This window comes from Perognathus longimembris, chromosome 10, assembly GCF_023159225.1.
Source record: "Perognathus longimembris pacificus isolate PPM17 chromosome 10, ASM2315922v1, whole genome shotgun sequence".
In the NCBI taxonomy this organism is placed as follows: Eukaryota; Metazoa; Chordata; class Mammalia; order Rodentia; family Heteromyidae; genus Perognathus; species Perognathus longimembris.
The window spans coordinates 64,610,827-64,634,100 of NC_063170.1; the positions used below are offsets into that span (position 1 = coordinate 64,610,827).

A 23,274-nucleotide genomic window follows, 5' to 3' on the forward strand; every position below is an offset into this window, starting at 1 on the left:
AGCTACTCAGGAAGCTAGTATCTGAGCATCACAGCTCAAAGCCAGCCAGGGCAGCTAACCACCAAAAAACTAGAAGTGGCACTGTGGCTCAAAGTGATCAAGTGCCTTGTTCACAAAGAGCTCAGGGGACAGTGCCTAGGCCCTGAGTGAAGCCCCATGACTACCACCACCAAATACGAAAAATGACTCCTAGCCAGGCAACACTGGCTTATACCTGTATTCCTTGCAACTCAGGAGGATGAAAACCGAGGCTCACGGTTCAAAGCCAGCCTGAGCAAGAAAGTCCATGAGATTCTTATCTAAACCAAAAAGCTGGAAGAGGAGCTGTGGCCTTGAGCAAAAAAGCTAAGGGACAGAACTCGAGCTCTGAGTCAAGCCCCAGGACTGGCACAAAAACAAAAACATAAAAACCTTGTATATTTAAAGTTCAAAATGTAACTATAATTTCTTTTAGGGAACTACAAGGTAAGTGTGTAATAAAGATAATCTTATAATAGCATTTGATTATTTTATGGTTTAATAGCTGTCAGTGACATGATAGATGTTCAACTAAAAATAGTCTTTTTACTCTTAACTTAATAAAACACATGAAGAGAAACTACAGAAAGTGTGATTTATAACCCTGTGCTGGCATTTTAATGTGATCAGCTGGTCCCTTGCACCATTTGGTTACACAAGGCCTAAATTGTATAATTAAGGAACAGCCTCCTCCTCCGTGCACTAGTGGATTTATGGCGTTCGGGTGACGGGCGCCCTGAGCACTTCATGGTGTTGGACCATTAGTTTCAAATGCAAACTAAGATAGGGGAACACTTGGGCATCCAGGAGACTCTATAATAAGAAATGATTTCTAATTCAGGGAGGTGGTTTTCACCTGATTGTAACTTACAATTTAAACACTTGATTATCAGAAATCCTAATTAAGTAGATATCTATGCCCCCCCCCCAGCCTCCACTTTTAATAGACTCCACGTTTAGAAGTAAAGGGAAACTTGGAAGAAAGTCAGCTCAGAAACAAGGCTTTAGATTAAAAAAAAAAAACCCTAAAATCAGATTTCCAGTATGAGTTCATGAGACTTGAAAACTTAAAAAATCCCCTTATTAAAGTGGGCATTAAGGTTTAAAACAAACAACTTTCTAGAAAGCCTTCAGCTCACCAGAAAGTTAAAATTGGAAGCTGAGCCTCTTCTTCTGCTTAACCAAGTCTTATTCTCCAAGCTACCTTTCTTCTATAAATCAAAGAAATACTGCAATCCATCCAAAATGTCTAACTAATATGTAGAGGTCCAGTTTGACAATGGAAGGAGGTGGCATTCCAAAAAAGGACTCTGTGTCCAAGTCCAACAAAGGACTTGGCTTTAATCTCAGCTCTTTCCTCTACCAGTTCTTGGAATCCTGACAAGTCACTTGCATTAGAAATGGTTCTCCAAAGAAACAGAACCAACAGAAGTAGAAAGAATGATAGGTAGGTAGGTAATGATGATGATAGGTGATAGGTAGATGGATGGGTGGGTAGGGGGGGTAGAAGGATGGATGGATGGATGGATGGGTGAATGGATGGATGGATGGATGGACAGATGGATGCATGGATAGATGAGTAGATGATGGATGGATGGGTGGGTGGGTGGGTGGGTGGATGGATGAATGGATGAGAGTGAAAGATAGTGAACTGCCTCATAGTTGTAGAGGACAGCGAGTCTCTCCAGCTTCGCTGTGTAAGCTGGCAAATCTGGAAAGCTAGTGTTTAGGTCTAGTGTTCCAAGAACATAGGGAAAGCACCTTTCACATTGTTTATTTTGTATGCCGATCATGGCCCGGGTCTTTGTCCCTTCTGACAGGCTCTTCCTTAGAGAGCCACTATGGTCTCCCTTGCCTTCTTTCTCTTCTCTGACACTAATTAAGAAAATCAAGTTTTTTCAGGGACTTGTGTTTTCTAGGCAGGCATCATATCACTTGTTCTCTGTCCCAGTTTTTTGGGGTTTCTTTTGGTTTGGCTTTATTTATTTTTCAGGTAGGATCTTAAATTTTTGCCCAGGGTGAACCTCAAATTTTTAGTCCTCTTGCCTATGCCCCGCAGTAACTGGGATTATAGGCATGTGCCACTATGCCCAGCTTGTTAATGGAAATAAAGAAGAGTCTTTTTGCCTGGTCTAGCCTCCAACATCCATTGTCCCAGTCCTGGCCTCTTGAGTAGTTTGGATTACCAAAGTACACCATCATGCTCAGCATAGAAAATCAAATTCTTTTAGCCCTTATTAGAATTAGTAGTCATATGAGAATAGTTCCGAAAAGGAGTTTGAAATCGAGTTTGCTGAGAGACAGATGACTTTATTTTGCATCTTAGAAATAGACAATATTTGGGGTGCTTGATTTTGATCTGCCATTCACCTGAACAGTGCTGTCTTTAACCTTGATGAACAGAAAACTGAATGCTGAGGAAACACAAGCTTTCATCTATCTATATTCACATTTTAAAGGAACATTTTAATGTGGAAAGGATACATTCCTGACATTTTCTTAGCTTAAAGTTTAAACAGCACTCAGCCTTCTAATTGGAAACAGTCTAAGCAGTCAAATGCTGTAGAGAAATATAACCAGATCAGAGCTAAAAGCACCAACGTAAGGATATTGGATGCCTTGTTTCTTTTAAATCAAACTATTATTTTTTAAAGGTTAGATAATAAATAGTACTACTGGGTTAAAATGGTAACAATAGGTAGTCACAGAGCCCTTAGTGAGGCAGAGAAAACAAATGCAGTGTGTCGTGAAAAAGATATGAAGGCGTGTGGTATATCTTACTGGTGAGAGTTATTTTCACTATGATGAAGTTAAGTCATATTCTATGTGCAAGCAGAATCAAATCTGATACAGTCTAATGGAATTACTTAGCTTGAGCAACATCCAAAAAAAAATCTCTGGCTTGGTATTAATAGCACCTCGCTCGTGGCATTTTTGGTATGGGCCATGATGAATCTAGCTTCCATTGGCACATCTGGGGTGTTAAGTGTATAATTCAAGCTATCATAGCAACCACCCTCCTGTGTGCCATTTATTAGTGAAGCATGGTAGAATCTATGCCCCAAATGAAAATACTGAGCAATATACTGGGAAGTACTTATAGAAGACATGAATCTTGCCCTTCTAGGCATCTTTAAGACTGCCAAACTAAAGATGCAGCATTTACTTAACATTTAATTGTGCTGCTGATTACAAAGCAATTATATCATATAGATATTACAAGAAGAGAATTAAAATAATCTGTAGAAGATTTAAAGTAATTGATACCATAGTTTTTGCATCACTGCATTTGATGCTGTTAAAATAAAAAAAGGAAGAAAAACATAAAAAAAAACCAGCTCACTTGTCGGTTGATATTATGTTCTGTTTAGCTTCCTGTCTGTTTCACAGTTCTATAATGCTAAATTGCTACTTTATGTTTTCAGCCAAGCAGCCCATTTCTTTTAAAGAAAGATAACCAAATAATTTTTTGTTGTTCCTAAAAGTGATTTAAATTGGAGGGAAAAATAAGAGTAGTGTTTTTTCTTGTCCTACCTTATCAAATATCATGAAATCTCAGGTTTAAAAGGGATTTGAAAGACCAAAGGTTCAAGGATTTTTCAAACACTATCTAGTGAGTAGCTATCAAGCAGAGCAAATGACTTGTTATATAGAGCTGAGAGAGCTCAAGAATAATTATAAGCCCTCAAAGAATAAGTTGCCAAAATCAAATTACTGAAGCTTTTGAAATGAACCATCTCTCCATCTCTGCACACATAAGATTTCAGAGGCAATGGTAGAAAATAACTTCATTCCCAGTTAGTTATATATTAATAACGGACAGTCCCTTTAATAGTTAATAAAATATGCATTCCCATAAAACAATTATCTATTAAAACCATACACATTACCATGTTTCCTAAGGCTACTATTGCCAAGCACCTCAAACAGAGTGACTTAAGACAGCAAAGGTAGTTTGTTTCACTGTTCTGGAGACCAGACCTGCAAGTCCAGGATTTCAGCAGGCTCATATTTCCTGGCCTGTTCTTAGCTTCCGGGCATGTTTGCTGGCAAACTGGAGTTTCTTGAATTGTAGCTGCCTAAGTCTCTGCCGTAGTGGTGATGTGTGTATCCCAAACTTTACTTCATCTTCCCTCGTTTTTCACATATACCAGTAATTTGGGGGTCTGGGTTACCTCTTAACCACTGTATCTGCAACCATCCTGTTGCCAAATTCACTAGTCACCGCAGGCCCTGGAGATTGGGACTTCAATACAGGTGCTGTGAGGACACCATTTGATGCAGATTGTGAGGAGAGTGGCTCATGTCCTCGGTATTTTATAGGCACTAAGTCATTCCATCCTTCCAATGACCCCAACAGGAAAGGATACTGACATACTGACACCACTCTCAAAGGCAGCCTGGGAAATGAGGAGGTAACACACACCCAGAGCCGGGTTTTCACTTCATCCATGAAACATATACAAAACCCATTGTCATGTTCTGAAGAGTCAGTCGCCTTCTTCAGTACCATGCTGCCCATCCCCCACCTTGCCTATTGGGAAGTGTAAGGATGGTTTCCTCATTTCCCCCAAACCATTTCTATCTCCCCCATGGTAACAGGAAACGTTCTGTCTACATCCCAAAAGTCGTTGGAATGACTTTTATTTCATGTCTCCTGCAATTACCTGGTTCCAGGATAGCATTCTGAAGTAACAAATGGCTTTGATGGAAGGTAACAAATAAAATGCCTGATACAGAAAACAAGTGATCATGGGACTGCCTAAACAGGTTTATTGGTTCATCCAACAACCATCTCTCAGTGGGGTTCCTGCTCCATTCACACAGACTTGCCATCAAACACTCTTGTTTTCTGAAAAGTTTCAATCAGCCTTTCCTTTTGAAAATATGTTAAATCACAGCATTTGGTAGAGGATTACCATGTCTTGTTTCAGTTATGTTCTATACAAAGCGTTCTCCACTAATTAGTACTTTCAAATCCGCCTGCAAGATCCAATACCCGTACCTGTGAACACGGGAGAGCAAGGAGGCTGACACTTAACAACAGGAGTGCTATTTTAATGAAAATGTTTATTATCCTCATCCTAAAAGTATGGGCAGAATAATTCTTGTGTATTGCCATCTAATTCAAATTGTCAACCTCTTAAGTTAGCACTGATTTTCTTACTTTTGATTTTTGTGCTCCTAGTGTTCCTACACCTGTTTCAAATGGCCTCTGTTCTGTCTGGTACAGTTAGAGTTAAAGCCCCCGCACCCAAAGAAAGACTGTATCCAAATGTATCTGTAACAAGGTTAGATTGTTTGAGCTAACATTCTTTGGACACTGGCTGAGAGGTGGCCATATTAAGTGAGGTGCCTACTAAGATGAAGGACACATACCCTTTCACCTCAGTCATGGCCTATGAGCGTGGAGTTGGTGTTACCTCTGGGTGAATGGAGAATGCAAAGAGACTTAAAGAAAAGAAAAGCCAGCTCTAGGGATATCTTTGCAGCCATGTGTTTGCAAGACGTTCTGAGCCTGAGAGTGTAGAAGAGCACAGGCAAACCAGGATGCAAGGCAAAAATATTTAACTTGGTCTACATTACAGTGTACTTACTGTGGAGCTTTAAAAAAGGAAAGATATATATGTATGTGTATGTACATATATGTACACACATATATATATACATTATATGAATATAAGTATATATACACATATATTCCTAGACCACTTCCCACCTACTTCCATCAAAATCTCCATGAGACATGAGAATCTAGTCTTAAAACAAAACATAAAATAAAACCCTGGTTACTGAAAAGCTGGATTGGATGTCTATAGCCACGCCATCTGCTAAGGTCATTTCTGATCACATTTGTCTATTTAAATTTAATGGAAATCAATTGAAATAAACTACAGCATAAAAAATTCCAGTGGGGCACCAATGGTGTGCACCTATGATCCTCGCTACTCAGGAGGCTGAGATCTGAGGATCGGAGTACAAAGCCTAGGCAGAAAAGTCCCCAATTAACCACTCATAAACCAGAAGTGGTACTGTGACTCAAGTGGTAAAGTGATAACTCAGGACAGCACTCAGGCCCCGAGTTCAAGCTCCACAACTGACAAAAAAAAATCCATTTCTCCTTCCCACCAGTGACATTTCTTACATGAAGTAGTCACTTGAGAGCGTCCACACTGGGCAGTGCAGGTGCAGATTTTTTTTTTCATCATTTCAGGGTTACACTGGGTGGCTCTAATTGGGGCAGGAGAATCATAAGCTGGCATTTCAGATGTTTCCTTCCAAGGACCCACACACCTCATCATTCCTCCCTTTGGACATGTGTCATCTTTTACAATTATGTGTGTACTTGTTCTCTCCCTGTAAGATTACAGCATTAGGTGGGAATTGATGGCTCACACCTGTAATCCGAACAACTCAAGAGGTTGAGATCTCAGGATTGTGGTACAAAGCCAGCCCAGGCAGACAAATCGCAGTTAGAATGGCCATTATCAAGAAAACTAGTAATAGTAGATGATGGTAGGGGTGTAGGTAAGAGAGACCACTACTACACTGTTGGTGTAAGCACATTTTGGCTAGTTGTTTTGATTGATTGATTTATTGAGGGCTCACTGGCAGGTGTCCCCCTCCCCCCATCGGGTGCTGGCCCTGGTCAGACTACTCACTGTGAACACAAAAGAGGCCAGTTCCTTGTCCCATGAAATCCACACTCATATATACAGCAGATTGAATACCAGCAAGGACTCTGCCCAGACAGGAGAGGACAGAAAGAGATACAATGTATGCTCTTGGCTCAAAGCACCTGGAACCACACAGACCTTCTACCATTCTATTAGCCGTAAGACTATGGCCAGATTATTTTATGAGTCTCTATTTTATCATCCATAAACATAGGAAACATAATGGTATCTACCTAACAGGATTGTGAGCACATAGTGAAAAGTTATATAAAACTCAGCATAGTACAGGTTGGATAATAAAAGCTCCATTAAGTAACAATTGATACTGTTCTTAAAATTTCTACTCAGTCAAAACATTTCCTGTCATAAACATGAAGCTGTAGAAAATGGAAAGTAACGACAAGGTTAGAAAATACTGCATCATTTCAAAAGGATTCATCCAGTCTTTGTCAAGCTAAGAAGTTAATTCCTTCAGTCCGTTGTTTATATTTTGCATCCAGAACAACGAATATAAAAATGTTTTGGTAACAGTATATGCATGTATGGGACCCATTATGAACCCCATGATGAAACCCATTATTATGTACAATTTCATATTAAAATGTTATTTTAAGATGTAATTATATGCCAATGGGCCAGTAAAAATATTCTTAATAAATAAGAAATATGTTTTGGTAGATCTACATCTCTTTGATTTGTTGTTGATGGTGGGTGGTGGTGGTGGTGATGGTTTGGTTTGGCTTAATGGGTGGTTGTTGTTTGGTTTGGTTATTTACTGAAGGATTTAACTTGTTTTGAGCTTACTAGGAACATGGAAATACTTTGTGTGTCATTCAACTCTTCTTGGCATAAAGAGGTATAAACATGTTAATAACATTCATGAAGAGGAGAATCCTTAAAGAGTAACCGAGGGACTGAACTCCTAAGTAACTGCATGGCAAATATTCAATATTTTATCACTAAAGTAAATATGTGGCTTCTTTTTCTTAACTTTCAGAAACAACACTGCTTTTGCAAATATGTTCTGGAAATGAGTCTAGAAGAGGAGAGTTGGGCTTTGGAGTCTGCGGGTTCGGCTGGGTCCTTCTCAAGAAGAAACCCACTTGTACTTGAATATCGTAATGAAATAAATTATACATCTGGAACCTGCAATATCCTCATTAGGGTTCAGTGAACAATAAACCATCTTTGTTCTAAACACTGATATTCTAAAACCATACTCTAGGGCTAGAGGGTGTCCCTGTAGTACCCACACTACGTGGTGAACAAACCATCCCTGTGATCACACTGGGATTTCTTCACCTGAAACCACTTGGGTGGAATCTGTATCTACACTTCTGATACTTCATGAGGATCCCATTCATCTGACTCAAAATTCCTGGGGAGGAATTACTTGGGAGGTTCACGTGACGTATGAAGTGATGTTGAGATCATGGGCTTCTCAATAGGGTGGCTCCTGCTTCCGTCGTTTCTTGCTGTGTTTCTCAAGCGGCTCTTTTAACATCTCTAAACTCAGTGTTACCTACTTCCAGGATATTGAGAGGAAAACCTAAGAGATCAAATAAATGTTAGGTTGGAAAAGAAAAGCAGCTGTTCCAGGTAATATTCGGGAAACACATGTTCTTCTTGGAAGAGAGTAGATAGCAACTTAATTTTTCACACCTGAGTCTAATTATCTAAGATGGGCTCTCCAATGGAAATTTGTGCTTACTGAGTTCCACACATGTTTAGACACCTCTCTAAACATGTTCTTCTTTCATTTAATTCTTACAAAATGCATACAAGGTATATATCACTATGTCCTTCTAGCTGAGGAAGCCAAGATCCAGAGTGAGCCTTCCCCAAGTTCCAGCCCCATTTCATCCTTTACAGACAGGAAAGATGAAGAGCAGGCTCTGAGTCGGAGGTTAAAAAAAAAAAAAAGAGGTTAAAAATTCAGGTCACCTAACTCTTGGCAGTGTATGCTAGTCTCTGCGCCACACTGCTTCTCAAATACCTGAGAATCAGAAAGGAATCAGAGGTAGAGGGCATTAAACCTGTGTTCTAAGCCTGTGTTCTAAGATTTTTTTTTTTTTTGGCCAGTCCTGGGCCTTGGACTCAGGGCCTAAGCACTGTCCCTGGCTTCTTCCCGCTCAAGGCTAGCACTCTGCCACTTGAGCCACAGCGCCGCTTCTGGCCGTTTTCTGTATATGTGGTGCTGGGGAATCGAACCTAGGGCCTCGTGTATCCGAGGCAGGCACTCTTGCCACTAGGCTATATCCCCAGCCCTGTGTTCTAAGATTTACTGATTCCTTTGCTGACTTAAACTCTCTTTGAGGAACAGGGATGCTCCTAAGACATTAGTCTGTGTTTGTGTTACTGTGGCAAAACCATTTTCTAAAGAAAAGAGGTTTGTTTAGTTCATAGTTTGGGAGGCTGAAAGTTCAATATCTAGTGTAGACACTGTGGTGGACCCCAAGGGTGGTAGCAAAAAGAGGAGGAAGTGATCACATGGCAAGGCAGGATGCAGAGGGGTCAGGGGTCAGGTTCAGACTTCCCTTAAGTCGGCCTGCAAAGACCTCAAAACCTCTCACTAAGCTCCACCCCTTAACAGTTCCACATCACCACCCAATATCACCATGTGGGACTAACTATGAATACATTATCCTTTAAGCGAACAAATAACATGGAAACCATAACAGATGCTTTATACAGTATATGTCACTCTGTATAGTGGTTAGAGCACAGTGAGTCTCTTATTGAAGTCTATTAGTAAAGTTGGCTCTGTTATATTGTATTATTCATGAGGTCTTTCCCATCTTGAAGACCTACTCTAACTCCTACTCACTGTTCCCATCTTCTTTATGCTTCCTCCTTTTGAAATAATGTCCTTGTAGAGTTTGCAACACAGTCTGTCACCAAATTAAAAGTTTAATTTATGCATTATTCAAGTTTAAGCTGCAATTTGGCTGTGCTTATATTGAACAAACCCACCATTGTGATCAATTCACTGCCATGTTTAAAAAAAAATCAATGAACATTGTTTACCAAACTTGATTGAGTTTGGCAATGAACTGGCTTGGTTGAGCTGTCTTCCCTACCCTTGATTTACCTAAGCAGAGGTCAAAGAGATGGTCGGCACAGATGTCCCTCAATGGACAAGAAAATGTGGTGTACACATATACAACAGAATTTTACTCATCCAGAAAGAATTATATTGTGCCAATTTTAAAGAAATGGAAAGAATTATTTTAAGTGAAGCAAATCAGGTCCATAGATACAAAAGATGCGTGTTTACCCTTGCACATGGAAGCTAGATTTAGCTTATAAACTTATAGGCAAATACATTGGAGGGTATGTAAGTGTGTACAAAGGTACTAGAAGAATGGTATATTCACAGAAGAACTCAAATAGTGTCATTCCTTAGAAAGGCAAAATCAAAGTTCAACAAAATAAATACCAGGCAGCAGGTACTCAAAGGGGTGGGGTAGGGTACAGGTGATAGGGGTAGACGAATGAAAAGGAAAAGTAGAAGAAAATACAGTCAAGAGTCCAATGTGTCTCCTATGCAATTAAGAAGTGTGAGAGGAGGGGGCATAAGGGGTGAGGGGAGGGATTGGTGAGAGTATTGAAAGGGGTGACAGTGATCAAGATGCACTGTATTCATAAACTACTTTGTTAAATGGCAACTCCTTTGTACAATTAAACATAATTTTAAAAATTAAAAAAGCAAACCACTGCAGTATCCCTAAATAGAATGTTTACCTATGTTACTAATACCTGGTTGATTAATGGAACAATGAAAGGTCAATGTACTTCACAGGGTTTTCAACCTTCTATTTAAGTGACTCTCAGCAAGGTGAAACCAGGTGGGATTCCATAAAGGTTGAGTGTGGCCAGAGATTGAGAATCCAGTGAAGGCTGGCCTTGTGTATATGTGACCATGGATTAAGAGGTGGTGTAAAATGTGCTGGCAAGTTTCTCAAGCCCTCTCTAGCTCGGTGCTTTTTGCATATTTCACAGGGAGGCTAGCCTGTTTGCCTCCGATCAGCTGGAGTCCAGTCAGAATCTGAGGTCGATGTTATTCCCCGTGGCTCTTCCATAAGCAGCCTTCGTGACTGTGCCAGGCCACCTACATGGCTTGGATTCATGCCAGCTGGCACTAGACTTTTGGCTTTTCATTTTTCTTTCTTTCTTTCTTTCTTTTAAATTTTCTTTGGTAATTCTTCAGTTTACCCAGTCCAGCCCTGCCCTGTTTACCATGCCTGGCCAACCCTCCTGAAAGGGCTAATGTGCTAGCCATGCCCAGCTCCTCTTAGAAGCTGAATGAATTGTGACCCCAGCTTTTATTCTCAGCTTGAAGACCAGCTGCATCTTTGGGCTTTTCCCAGAGATGTTGGCGGAGGCTGCACCTGCAGTGTGATGGATTTGCCCTGGCCTGAAAGAGGAAGGAGAATGAGGATGGAATCAAAAGGTCTCTTGTGTCCATCCTTTCTGCACACTGGTACATTTATTCTATCCAAACGCACCAGAGAATTTGGGAGTGCCAATGAACTAATAGTAATATTAAAAAATAGAATGGGGAGGAAAGAAAATGAGGGAGAGAAGGATCCATTTTTTTTCCCTTTGGAACCACAGAAACCACCACAGAACTGTAAAGTGGGATTTGGAAAGACTGAACTGGGAGATGCAGGCACTTGGGATTTGTGTCCGTACCAATGAACTGGATCATTCTGGATCCCCTAGAAACTCTCTGAGGTTCTGTCTTTAAAAAAGTAGGTCTTCTAAAAGAAGAGAGTTAGATGGATTTTGGTAAGATAATGAAGTTTTGTAGAGCAAAGATTCACACCTTAATAAACTGAGCTTACAGATTTTCATGCCTGTACTATTCACCAATCATACTTTAAAATGTGTAACTTATCTAGTTGGCAGATATTCTCTTTAGCTCAGCACTGTAAGTGTTCATATTATCATGCTTATATAATTTGGAGGTTGCCAACTGGCCACGGATTATAGAAGCCCTGGGAAAGCAGATGGGTTTATCTGGCTCACATAGCTAACACATTTAGATGCCTTTTATGTGACCACTGGTTCCCGCTGTGTTAGACTTCATTGCCTTAACCTGACTATCCTTAGAAGGCACTGACTTTGAGATACTATAATCAAACTCCATCCCTTTACTGTAATGCAATAACAACAACAAAAGAGGAAGGATAGGGGTAGGAAGTAACCATTGCTTCTCTGCAAATGGACAGAAGTTTGGTTTTCCATGACTCCAGAGGGATGGGTAGAGAAAGGAATTTGAGGTAACCTCTTGAGGTTCTTTTTGGGAAGTGATGGCTTCTTTTCCTCTCAACATACTTATTATGGGATAAATAAGAAAGGATAGGGGCTGGGGATATGGCCTAGTGGCAAGAGTGCTTGCCTCGTATACATGAGGCCCTGGGGGTTCAGTTCCCCAGCACCACATATACAGAAAAAGGCCAGAATTGGTGCTGTGGCTCAAGTGGCAGAGTGCTAGCCTTGAGCAAGAAGAAGCCAGGGACAGTGCTCAGGCCCTGAGTCCAAGCCCCAGGACTGGCAAAAAAAGAAAGGATGGAAAGGAACATGACATGTTCAAAGTCACCCAGAAAGGCTGTGGTGAAGCCAAAATGAAGAACCCCTTCCCTAGAGGACAGCATCCTTCTGTAGCTGAGCTCTCTCATCAAATGGCTGCACTGCTTTCCAATGAATACCATGAGCTCTGAGAAACAGTTCCTTATGCAGAAGAGTCTAGGGAGCTCCATTAGGTCATTGAAAAGCGATGTACTTCACCATTTTCTAATGCGTGGTGGAGACTATTACAGCTCATCTTCCCACCCGGGTTCTCCATCTGTGATCACTTAACACACACAACAGGATGTTCAGTTTCAGGATAATATGTGAGCCAGAAACATAATTTTGGACAAAGAAATCCAAGAGTCAGAAAGGGTCAGGGGCCAGAAAAAAGTTGGAGAAACTAATGTCTTTTTAGAGTCCTCTGTGCCAATTCAGCGTGCAGAATGCTTTTGCAAGGCCCTCTTCCCTTCCCAAGGGAAATAAAGTATTGCCACCATAAAGAAATTGCTGTGGTCTCTTTCTTTCAGCTCCACCTACAGCAGACCTCAACATTAAGCTTCAGAACTCATAGCTGATCCTACTACAAAGGCACTGTCCTGATTTCAACTACACCCTTTCATCCTCAGCGCTGGTGGAAAAAGATCCACTTTCAATATGAGAGACATCAAACTTGTAAATAACAAGAGCTAACATCTATTGGGCACTGAATAGGTGTCGGGCCCCCTGCCAAAAGCTTTACATTTAATAATGCATTCTCATTCTCTCGCCACTCTTGCAAAGTAGGTTTTATGATCTCCATTTTCTAAATAAGGAAACAGAGACAGAAAAAAGTTCAGTAACTTGTCCAAGGTCACAGAGATGCATCTGAAACAAAGTCTGTCTCTCTGAACACCATGCTCTTTAAGCTATACCTCTGTACCCCCCAGCTTAAAGCTCCTGAATGCGTTAACAGATACCTTGTCTACAGGTAGTGGCCCTCCAGCACAGGGAGATCTTTTGGTCAGTCTGGCTGACTCCATATTAGCCCCAATGACACTGGTATAAGAAGAAAATAGGGAAACCATGTCTTTTTTTTTTTAATTTCACAGGGCCAGAAAGAGAGATTCCCACTCCTCCATTACTGAAGCCATTCACAAAAGAAAATAAGCAAATTTGAGTACTGTATTGCTACTACTTAGATCTACTCAGAGACTGAGAAAGCAGAAAGAATAATTTTTTCCAAGTAGCATGTGTTTATACACTAGACAGAGGATGCACATCAAAGCAATGTCTTGGGACATTTATGTTCAGTTGGAGAATCAAAACTTCAGTTCTCTATTGTGATTACATTGACTGTGAGAGGAGATTCGTTTTTAGGCAGGAAGTTTGTAAGGTTTGTTTGGCCTTTGTTGTCGTTTGATCTTTCGGGGTGCTGAGGGATTGAATTCAGAGCCTCTCCCACCTGTGTCAAGCAAGCATTCTATCAGTGTATCACATCGCAACCTCAAAGTCCTCTAGATTTGTCTACACATGCTTTCCTTTCTCAATGCTTCAGAGTACCTTGGTCCCTCAGAGAATCGGATACGGGCATCACCCCTCAGACACCAAAAATCCATGGGCGTGCAAGTCCCTTATAAAAGATGTTGCAGTATTTGCCTATGATCTGTACATGCCTTCTTCCACAGAGTACTTTAAACCATGTCTAGGTTACTAATGACAACTAATTTCTGTATAAATTCTGTATAAACCATGGTTATGCTACAGTATTAAGGGAGTCATTACAAAAAAGCTATACATGGTCAGAACAAATTTGTTTCTGATTGTTTTTTAAATTACTTAAGTAGCTGTACAAAGAGGTTACCATTGAGCAAATCTGTTTGTAAATACAATGCATCGTGATTGAAATCACCCCTATTCCTCCCAACCCAGGCCCTCACTTCCAATCTGAATACTGTCAAACTAAGGCTGGTTGTGCCTGCATAGTGAAGCCCATAGATACTGAGGGCCAACGCTGTAGGCCACCTGTCTTTTTCCATTCATTTCTCAGTGGACATCTAGGTAGCTTCCACCACTTGGCTATTCTGAATAACATTGCAGTAAACATGGATTGAGATCTTGCCCTGAGTTAGTTCAGATATACACTCCGGTCCCATGGGTGATTGTGGTTTTAAATTTTTGTGTTTTCCATAACGGCTGCTCAGTGTTACACTCATGACAAGGTTCCAAGATTTTTCCATCCCCGCCAACACTTGTGATTTCTGTGCCTCTGGTGGTGGCTGTTACAAAGGGCATGAGGGAATAAGTCCCTGTGGCTTTTATTTGTATTTTTCCTATGATTAGTGATATTGAATGTTTCCGTGTGCTTATTGGTCATTTGTATGTTTTCTTTAGATAATTGTCTATTTAGGGTCCTTCTTCATTTTTTATTAGTTTGTATTGTTGCCATTGGAGTCTATAATATATTCTGGCTATTAACGCTTTGTCAGATGTATGATTTCAAAAATCTCTTTCCCAGTCCTTAGGTTACCTTTCTTGTTGTTGACTGATCCTTTCATATGCAGAAAGTTTTAAGGTTGAAATCACCTTATTGGTCTGTTTTTGCTTTTGTTACAGGGCTTTTGATACCACATGCAAGAAATCATTGACAAATCCAATGTCCTAAAGCTTTTTCTCTTTTCATCTAGAATATCTTATATCTTTAAGTGTTGCATGTAGGTCTTTAATGCATTTTTAGTTAATTTTTGTATGTGATAGAAAATAAGAGTCCAACTTCATTCTTTTGCATGTAGATATTTAGCTTTTCCAACACAATTTGTTGTCAATTATTCATGATAGTTCAGTGCTCTTATCAAAGATTATTTTTTAACACAGATCAGTATTTCTGCATCCTCTGTTTCATATATCTTTACTACATCCTTTTCTGTTATGAGAAGTTTTTTTCTTTCCGTGTGTGTGTGTGTGTGTGTGTGTGTGTGTGTGTGTGTGTGTGTGTGTGTGTGTGTGTTTCCAAAGGAATCAAATTCAAGTTTGGGAGAGAAAAGTATTTTCCTGGTATATTTGATAAGATACCTGATGTTCTATTCTCTCTTTCTCTCTCTCTCTCTCTCTCTCTCTCTCTCTCTCTCATACTACAAGTTTGAACATTTCATTACAATTATCTGCAATTATGTAATTTTAACAGAAGTAAAACAATACTCATGGTATTATTCAAACTATAGCTCACAAAGCTATTTTTTCATTAGTAATAAACCGCTTAGGGAGTCTCTCTCATACAACTTTAATACATATTTTACTTCTTGATACAATTCTTTAAATTGAGTGAAAACATAAAAGTTAGTTGTGATTCCATTTCAGAGTTATGGAAGGGAGATTTATTCATTTGGCTTTCAATTCTGAATTAAGATTGAAGAATAGCCAGCGGCAGAAAATTTCTTAATGCTTTTATGGTGGGCCTGGCACTTGTTTTAGGATTGGTCCAAACCAAAACAAATGGAATAAATTTGGGGAGGTAATGATATTTGGGAAATGTTATCCTCCAAGGAACATTTCTATTTTATAGAATTTACTGATATATCAGCCAGGTAGTTTAATACTATTGAAAAGTTTTGCAAAACCATAACAAACGGCAAAGTAACCAGACTTGGAGTGAAGGCAAGGCAGAGTAGTGCAAAATTTGCTTCTTCCCCACCAACCAGCAGGGTTTGAGCATCTTGCAGATTTTCCAGACTTACCAGAGTCTACAGTAGAAGGTTTTATCCTTAGACCAGAAACATGATTTGCACATTCAGTAAACTGAAAAATTGTGTGACATTTCCTTAGAATATAACTTTACTATACCTTTTAGTATTGGCTATTTCTATTACTATATTTTTGGTCAGTCACAAGGATAACCATGTTTTATAAAGTCAAAGGATGACAGGAAGCGAGACCTTGTCATGCACTGGGCAGTGGGCTCTCACACTTTATTTGCATGATTTTAATGAATCTTTCTAGAAAATACTGCTTCCTGTCAGTACTCAAAATCTAAGTGTCTTTTTACAGGAAAAATATAAGGAAACTATAATTCTAGTTTTAATAATTAGCAAGAAACTAATCTTGGGAAAGCAAGGCAAACACCAGATCCATAGTGGCTTTTTATATACCTGATTTAAACTCAGAATATTAGAACCAGTAACCACCATCCTATATTTATTAGCCGACCAATATATACTGACCTCAAGGGATCCCATTAAAACTAGTAGATAATGGTCAATAGAAGGAAATATCTTCAGCTTTCCTTCTTTCATTTGTCCTGTAACGACCACTCTTTAGAAAGAGTGAAATAGAAGACACCATAATATGATAGGTATGAGGGGGGAAAAATCTGTATGGTTATTAAGTAGCCAGTGACATTCCCATGAGATTATTGAAGACATGTATATGATAGAGAAAGATACCTAGATATAGATACCTACAGATAGGTGATATATATATATGTATATATATATATATATCTGAGGTACATACTTAGCCATATATATGTATATGTATATATACACATATATATGTGTACACATGTATATGTATATATACACATATATATGAGTCTTTAATGGTATAGTGGAATAAAGCTGTTTAATGTACTAAGTCAGATCATATGTGGCTCAAAATCAGTGAGATCCCCCCATCTCAATAAATAAGCCTGGTATGGTGGCATGCTTCCATAATTTCATCTATAAATGAGGCAATAGGCAGGAGAATCCTTACCTGAGACTGGCCCTCAGAAAAAGTAAGACTTTAACTGAAACATATGCAAAAAGAAAAAGGGCTAGCTGTTAGGCCTGACTTCAAACCCCTGTAATAATATCAAAAATGTGTATTTTTGTGTATGTGTGTTGTAAGTGAATGTATGAGTGTGTGTGTGTGTGTGTGTGTGTGTGTGTGTTTTCCAAAGTCATTTTGTTTCTAAAGGAATGATACCTGTAAGTTTTATGGGGTATTCCTAGAAAGAGAATGCATTTATGTATATGGGTGTGTGTGTGTATATATGTATGTTTAGTGATTTTGTTTAGTAGTGCATGCAATTTCTAATTGCAAAAGTAAAGGAACTTTAACTAGTTTCCGTGTAGCACACAGGGTATATATCCATCTAGATATGGAGCTATAAAAGTGTGTCCTGAGATTTAAAAGCTTTTCTCCTTATTTTGAGTATGTCTTTTATTAGACTTGTGAGTGACTATGCCCTTTCAGTAAACAAATGAAAGGCTGCGTTGTGGAAAATATACAGACTCTGCATAACATCTTTACTCATCTAATTTGCAGACACATCTCCAGATGTTAATTTGGCCAAAAGGACTCCCAGGAAAAGCTCTGCACATGCCTGGAATTGAGAGACACGGTTAAAAGACTTCAACTCGCCTTTCAAGAAGTCCTTTCAGACTCTGGAGTTTTGTTTGTTTTGTTTTGTTTTTTAACATTTCCAACCAAGACTTGCTCGAATGCCACTTTTTCTGCTTGCAGTTCTTGATACCGCCACTTAGTGCGGGCATTCTGTGAGAACTTGCAGAGCTTGCCCAGGAAGCCAGCATGGCCAGGATGGGCACGGTGCTCACAGCTTGCCAAATGGTGCTGGGTTTGGTGATGACGTCATTCACAGAGTCTTCCATGCTGACCAACGAGTGTCCACAGCTCTGTGTGTGTGAGGTCCGCCCCTGGTTTACCCCCCAGTCCACCTACAGGGAAGCCACCACCGTGGATTGCAATGACCTCCGCCTCACGAGGATCCCCAACAACCTATCCAGCGACACGCAAGTGCTTCTCTTACAGAGCAATAACATCGCCAAGACCGTGGACGAGCTCCAACAGCTCTTCAACCTGACCGAGTTAGATTTCTCGCAGAATAACTTCACGAACATTAAGGAGGTAGGGCTGGCCAACCTAACCCAGCTCACCACGCTGCATCTGGAGGAAAATCAGATCACGGAAATGACTGATTACTGTCTGCAGGACCTCAGCAACCTTCAAGAACTCTACATCAATCACAACCAGATTAGCACTATTTCCGCCAATGCCTTTTCTGGCTTAAAAAACCTTTTAAGGCTCCACCTGAATTCCAATAAGTTGAAAGTGATTGATAGTCGCTGGTTCGATTCCACACCCAACCTGGAAATTCTCATGATCGGGGAAAACCCCGTCATCGGAATCCTGGATATGAACTTCAAGCCCCTCTCAAACCTGAGAAGCTTAGTGTTGGCGGGAATGTATCTCACCGAGGTTCCGGGAAATGCCTTGGTGGGCTTGGACAGCTTGGAGAGCCTCTCCTTTTACGATAACAAACTGGCCAGAGTCCCTCAGCTCGCCCTGGAAAAAGTTCCAAACCTGAAATTCTTAGACCTCAACAAAAACCCCATTCACAAGATCCAAGAAGGGGACTTCAGAAACATGCTCCGGTTGAAAGAGCTGGGCATCAACAACATGGGCGAGCTCGTGTCCGTGGACCGGTACGCCCTGGATAACTTGCCCGAACTGACCAAGCTGGAAGCTACCAACAACCCCAAACTCTCCTACATCCATCGCCTGGCTTTCCGCAGCGTGCCCGCGCTGGAAAGCTTGATGCTCAACAACAACGCCTTGAACGCCGTGTACCAGAAGACGGTGGAGTCCCTGCCGAATCTGCGCGAGATCAGCATCCACAGCAACCCCCTGCGGTGCGACTGTGTCATCCACTGGGTTAACTCCAACAAGACCAACATCCGCTTCATGGAGCCCCTGTCCATGTTCTGCGCCATGCCCCCCGAGTACCGGGGCCAGCAGGTGAGGGAGGTGCTCATCCAGGATTCGGGGGAGCAGTGCCTCCCCATGATATGCCACGACTCGTTCCCCAACCACCTGAATGTGGAGGTCGGCACCACCGTGGGCTTAGACTGCCGAGCCATGGCCGAGCCAGAGCCTGAAATCTACTGGGTCACCCCCATCGGGAATAAAATAACGGTGGAAACCCTGTCAGATAAATACAGGCTGGGCAGCGAGGGCACCCTGGAAATCACCAACGTGCAGGTGGGGGACTCGGGGAGGTACACGTGCGTGGCCCAGAACGTCCAAGGGGCGGATACCCGAGTGGCCACCATGAGAGTGAACGGGACCCTGCTGGACGGTACCCAGGTGCTGAAGATCTACGTCAAGCAGACGGAGTCGCACTCCATCCTGGTGTCCTGGAAGGTGAATTCCAACGTCATGACATCCAACCTCAAGTGGTCGTCGGCCACCATGAAGATCGACAATCCCCACATCACGTACACGGCCAGGGTCCCCGTGGACGTCCACGAGTACAACCTCACGCACCTGCAGCCCTCCACCGACTACGAAGTGTGCCTCACCGTGTCCAACATCCACCAGCAGACTCAGAAGTCGTGCGTCAATGTCACCACCAAGAACGCCGCCTTCGCCTTGGCCATCTCCGACCAGGAGACCAGCACGGCTCTGGCCGCGGTGATGGGCTCCTTGTTTGCCGTGATCAGCCTGGGATCCACCGCCATCTACATTGCCAAAAGATTTAAGAGGAAAAACTACCACCATTCACTTAAAAGTATATGCAGAAAACCTCTTCCATCCCCCTAAACGAGCTGTACCCACCGCTCATTAACCTCTGGGAAGGAGACAGTGAGAAAGACAAAGACACCGCCCCAGACAGCAAGCCCACCCAAGTCGACACATCCCGAAGCTATTACATGTGGTAACTCAGTGGATAATTTTGCTTCTGGTAGCAAGGAGCACAAAGACGTTTTTGCTTTATTCTGCAAAAGTAACCCGTCGGAAGACTTTTGTATTTTTTGACTTTGCTAAGTTTGTGGCAGAGTGGAGAGAGGACAGGTGAATATTTCGATTTTTTTTTTTCATTTTTATTTTAGTATAGTGTACGGCAAGGGTATGAACATGGCTGGCAGTGACTGTACGCTTCCAGCTTGTGGTGTTTTTTTTGTTTTGTTTTGTTTTGTTTTGACGGTTGTTGTTTTTTTTCTCCTGGTTGTTTCTATTCTTATTATGAAGATGATTATTATTATTATATTATTATTATTATTATATTTTAGTTGTTGTGCTAAACTCAATACTGCTGTCCTAACTACAGTGCTCAATAAAATAATTAACGACAGGCTGGGGTTCTTCTGTGGTTTTCCCAGTGGCCTGACCCTTCTTCTGAAGCCATCAGTAGGAAGTACTTTGTCCTCCAGAGAGCTGACAGGCAGCAGCATCAAACCTATTGTAGCAGTCGCAAGAAGCTAAAGCTAGACTTGTTACCTTTATTGAATGATGTTAGTTGACTGTACTGTAATGTATCAACTGAGTTGAATGTTTGCCTTTCAGAAATGACTTTGCTTTCCTTCTTCCTCTTTTATTTTTCCACTTTTGTTTTTGGTAATAGTTAAAAAAAAAACAAGCTAACAGGCAATAGAAATATGTATATCAGATTTTTTTAATGTAATGAACTACATGTTAATTGTTACTGTATTATTTTTATCTTTAGGAGACACTTTTAAAAGAAAAGATAATTTTGTTGTGTTTACCTCACCAACCGTGGTGTGTAATGAAGACAGAACTGTAATAAATTAGTTTTGTTCTGATTTTTTTAGAACACTTGCAATAATGGATCATTTATAGTTCTTGCTGGTTGCAGTGGTAATATTTTCACATGCATAAAAAATCAACCAGAATAAATCACCTCTAGCATGCTCTTTCAACGCTAGGGTCTAACAAAATTTTAACTCTTTATTTCTAAGGAAAGAAATGTCTATTTTAATTAGGACATTCTCATGAACCGAGTTCTACATTTTAAAATATCGTGGTCAGAACCTAATGGAGGGGAAGGGTGTTCACATAAAGCAAAAAAAGTGAATTACTGGAGCTGTGGCTCCAATGGTAGAAGTCTTACCATTCATTCATAAGGCACTAAATTCAAACCCCAGTACCACAAAAAATAAATTAAAAGCTAGAATAAAATAATAATAAAATTATATTACTAGATCCCGATGCCTAAGGTCACACATTGATTGATTCACATGTTTATGAGGACATTGAATATATCACATCATTCCTTTTCTGTAAGGATTAAGATCTGACTTATTTTACAGTACACACATTCCATGTCCCAGGACTAAATATAGAGCTTTGGAATGTTTTGAAAAGTACTGAAGTATTCTTTTTTAATGGCTGTCTATATGCTTAGACTCATTAGTCCGTCTATCAGTCTGGACTTGCTGAGCCAAGTAAATGATTAAGGGAAGATTTCTGTACAGGTAGCATTTTTCATATAAATAATACATAAGCACAGTTTGGCAGGATTAGACATTTCAAGACGACACAGGAAATCTGCAGGTGAAGTTTTAGAACATAAGGGGCTCGGTTTACATAGAGCCAAGTCCTTGAGGGATAGTGGGAAAGGATTTTTAAAATATAGGTAGCACACAAAAGACCTATTTGAAAGTTCAAATTGGAAAGGCAGAGAAATAACGAAGGGTTGTCCCAGGTGGCAGCTGCTGCCAGGGATACCGCGGTGCCAGGAACGGTGACATTGTTAAGAAGAGTCTAAGAGGAAACAGGCACCAGAGAGGAAAAGGGAGAGCAAGGGAGCAGAAAGAAGTCCAGAGGGGGAAGGAGCTTGTCTAGTAAATACTTCACAGATCATCCATTTCTTTCCCATTTCTAAAGGGCATGGGGAGAAAATTTCAGATGCCAGGATCAGCAAGCTACAACAGAAAAGCCCTACTTTCTACAGCCTACATTTGATGATGAGAAAATCCTGGGCCCAGAGAAGGTTTGTGACTCTGAGTCATTCTTGCACTCATCAAGAGCTCCGCACTGCTGGCCCAGCAGTCTTCCAAATTCTCGTTTACATGGGTTTTGTTGTTTTTGTTTTCATATCTACTGTTCTGAAAAACCTCTGGTGTCCATGCTTAAAAAATGCAATATAGCCTCAAGTTCCCATTTGCCCAGGACACGAGGGCAGGACAGTGGACCGGGCGAGGGCATTGATGGCATTGCAGGCCGTGTGCGAAAGAGCACCGGGGATGCTTTGGATGCAACTGGGGGGTGTTGCCTGTTGGAGAATCTTTGTCTTCAAACACCCACAGAGCCGGGACCCTTTAATGATCTCTGCTGCATCTGCAAGGGCCTGAGGCATAGGCCAGCTAGCTTATAGCTGCAAGAAGGCTTCATTCATCCCATAGAGCACTGATTTGAACTCAGCAGAGAAGAGAAGGGGGATGGGCTTAAGAATTGGTTAAGATAAATAAGAGTAACTCAACAATTTTCCCATTTTGTTATACATATATACAGGTATATAGGTATATAAGTATATATGCATATTCGTACATATATATGTACATTTACATGCGTATATATGCACATGCATATGTATATGTATAGGTATATACATATGTATTATAAGGAACACATTTGTCAATTCAACCATTTTTCCATTACGATATACATAATATGTATCTATGATATATGTGATGTCATATATTCTAACAGATAGCATATATGTGAGACATAGATATAGATATAGATAGATATAGATACAGATATATCCTGAGGAAATCCAAATATGTTTGTCAGTGATATCTTTTGCCAGGTCAGTTCCAGGATTTTTTTCCTTTTGCTTCTACAAAGTCCCAAAGCTTGTTTTCACTTGGTCAGTGTTAATGGGTTGGTTTTCACCTGATGGGAAGCAAGATGACGGAGTACTTTCCCTAGCTAAGTATTTCCTCATTCATCATTAATTTAATTTACTTAGACAAGAGCCAGTAAAATTATTTCTCACACTAGATCTTGACTGATAATAGAGGTCTCATTACCTTTGCCTATGAAGTGGATGGTAGAGGTCACGTTCTAATTTCACATTTTCCCTTTTACTTCCTCCTGTCCCAAATGCACATAGTATATCTCTAACCTGGTTTTACAGGCTATTTTTGAAGTAGTTTCTTAAAGCAGGCATTCCCAAACTTGCCTATTTAATTACTGGAAAAGGATATTGATTCTGTGAACCTAA

General features: G+C 40.6%; 1 protein-coding gene across 1 annotated transcript; it reads left to right on the forward strand.

The window, feature by feature from the left end:
* The first annotated feature begins 426 nt into the window (after positions 1-426).
* On the forward strand, positions 427-20,811 carry Lrrn1 (leucine rich repeat neuronal 1). The gene is given in 3 exon segments (XM_048356174.1): positions 427-465; positions 17,553-19,809; positions 19,812-20,811. Coding segments are annotated over 2 exon segments (2,148 nt in total). The 5' UTR covers positions 427-465; positions 17,553-17,816; the 3' UTR covers positions 19,967-20,811.
* The last annotated feature ends 2,463 nt before the right edge of the window (positions 20,812-23,274 follow it).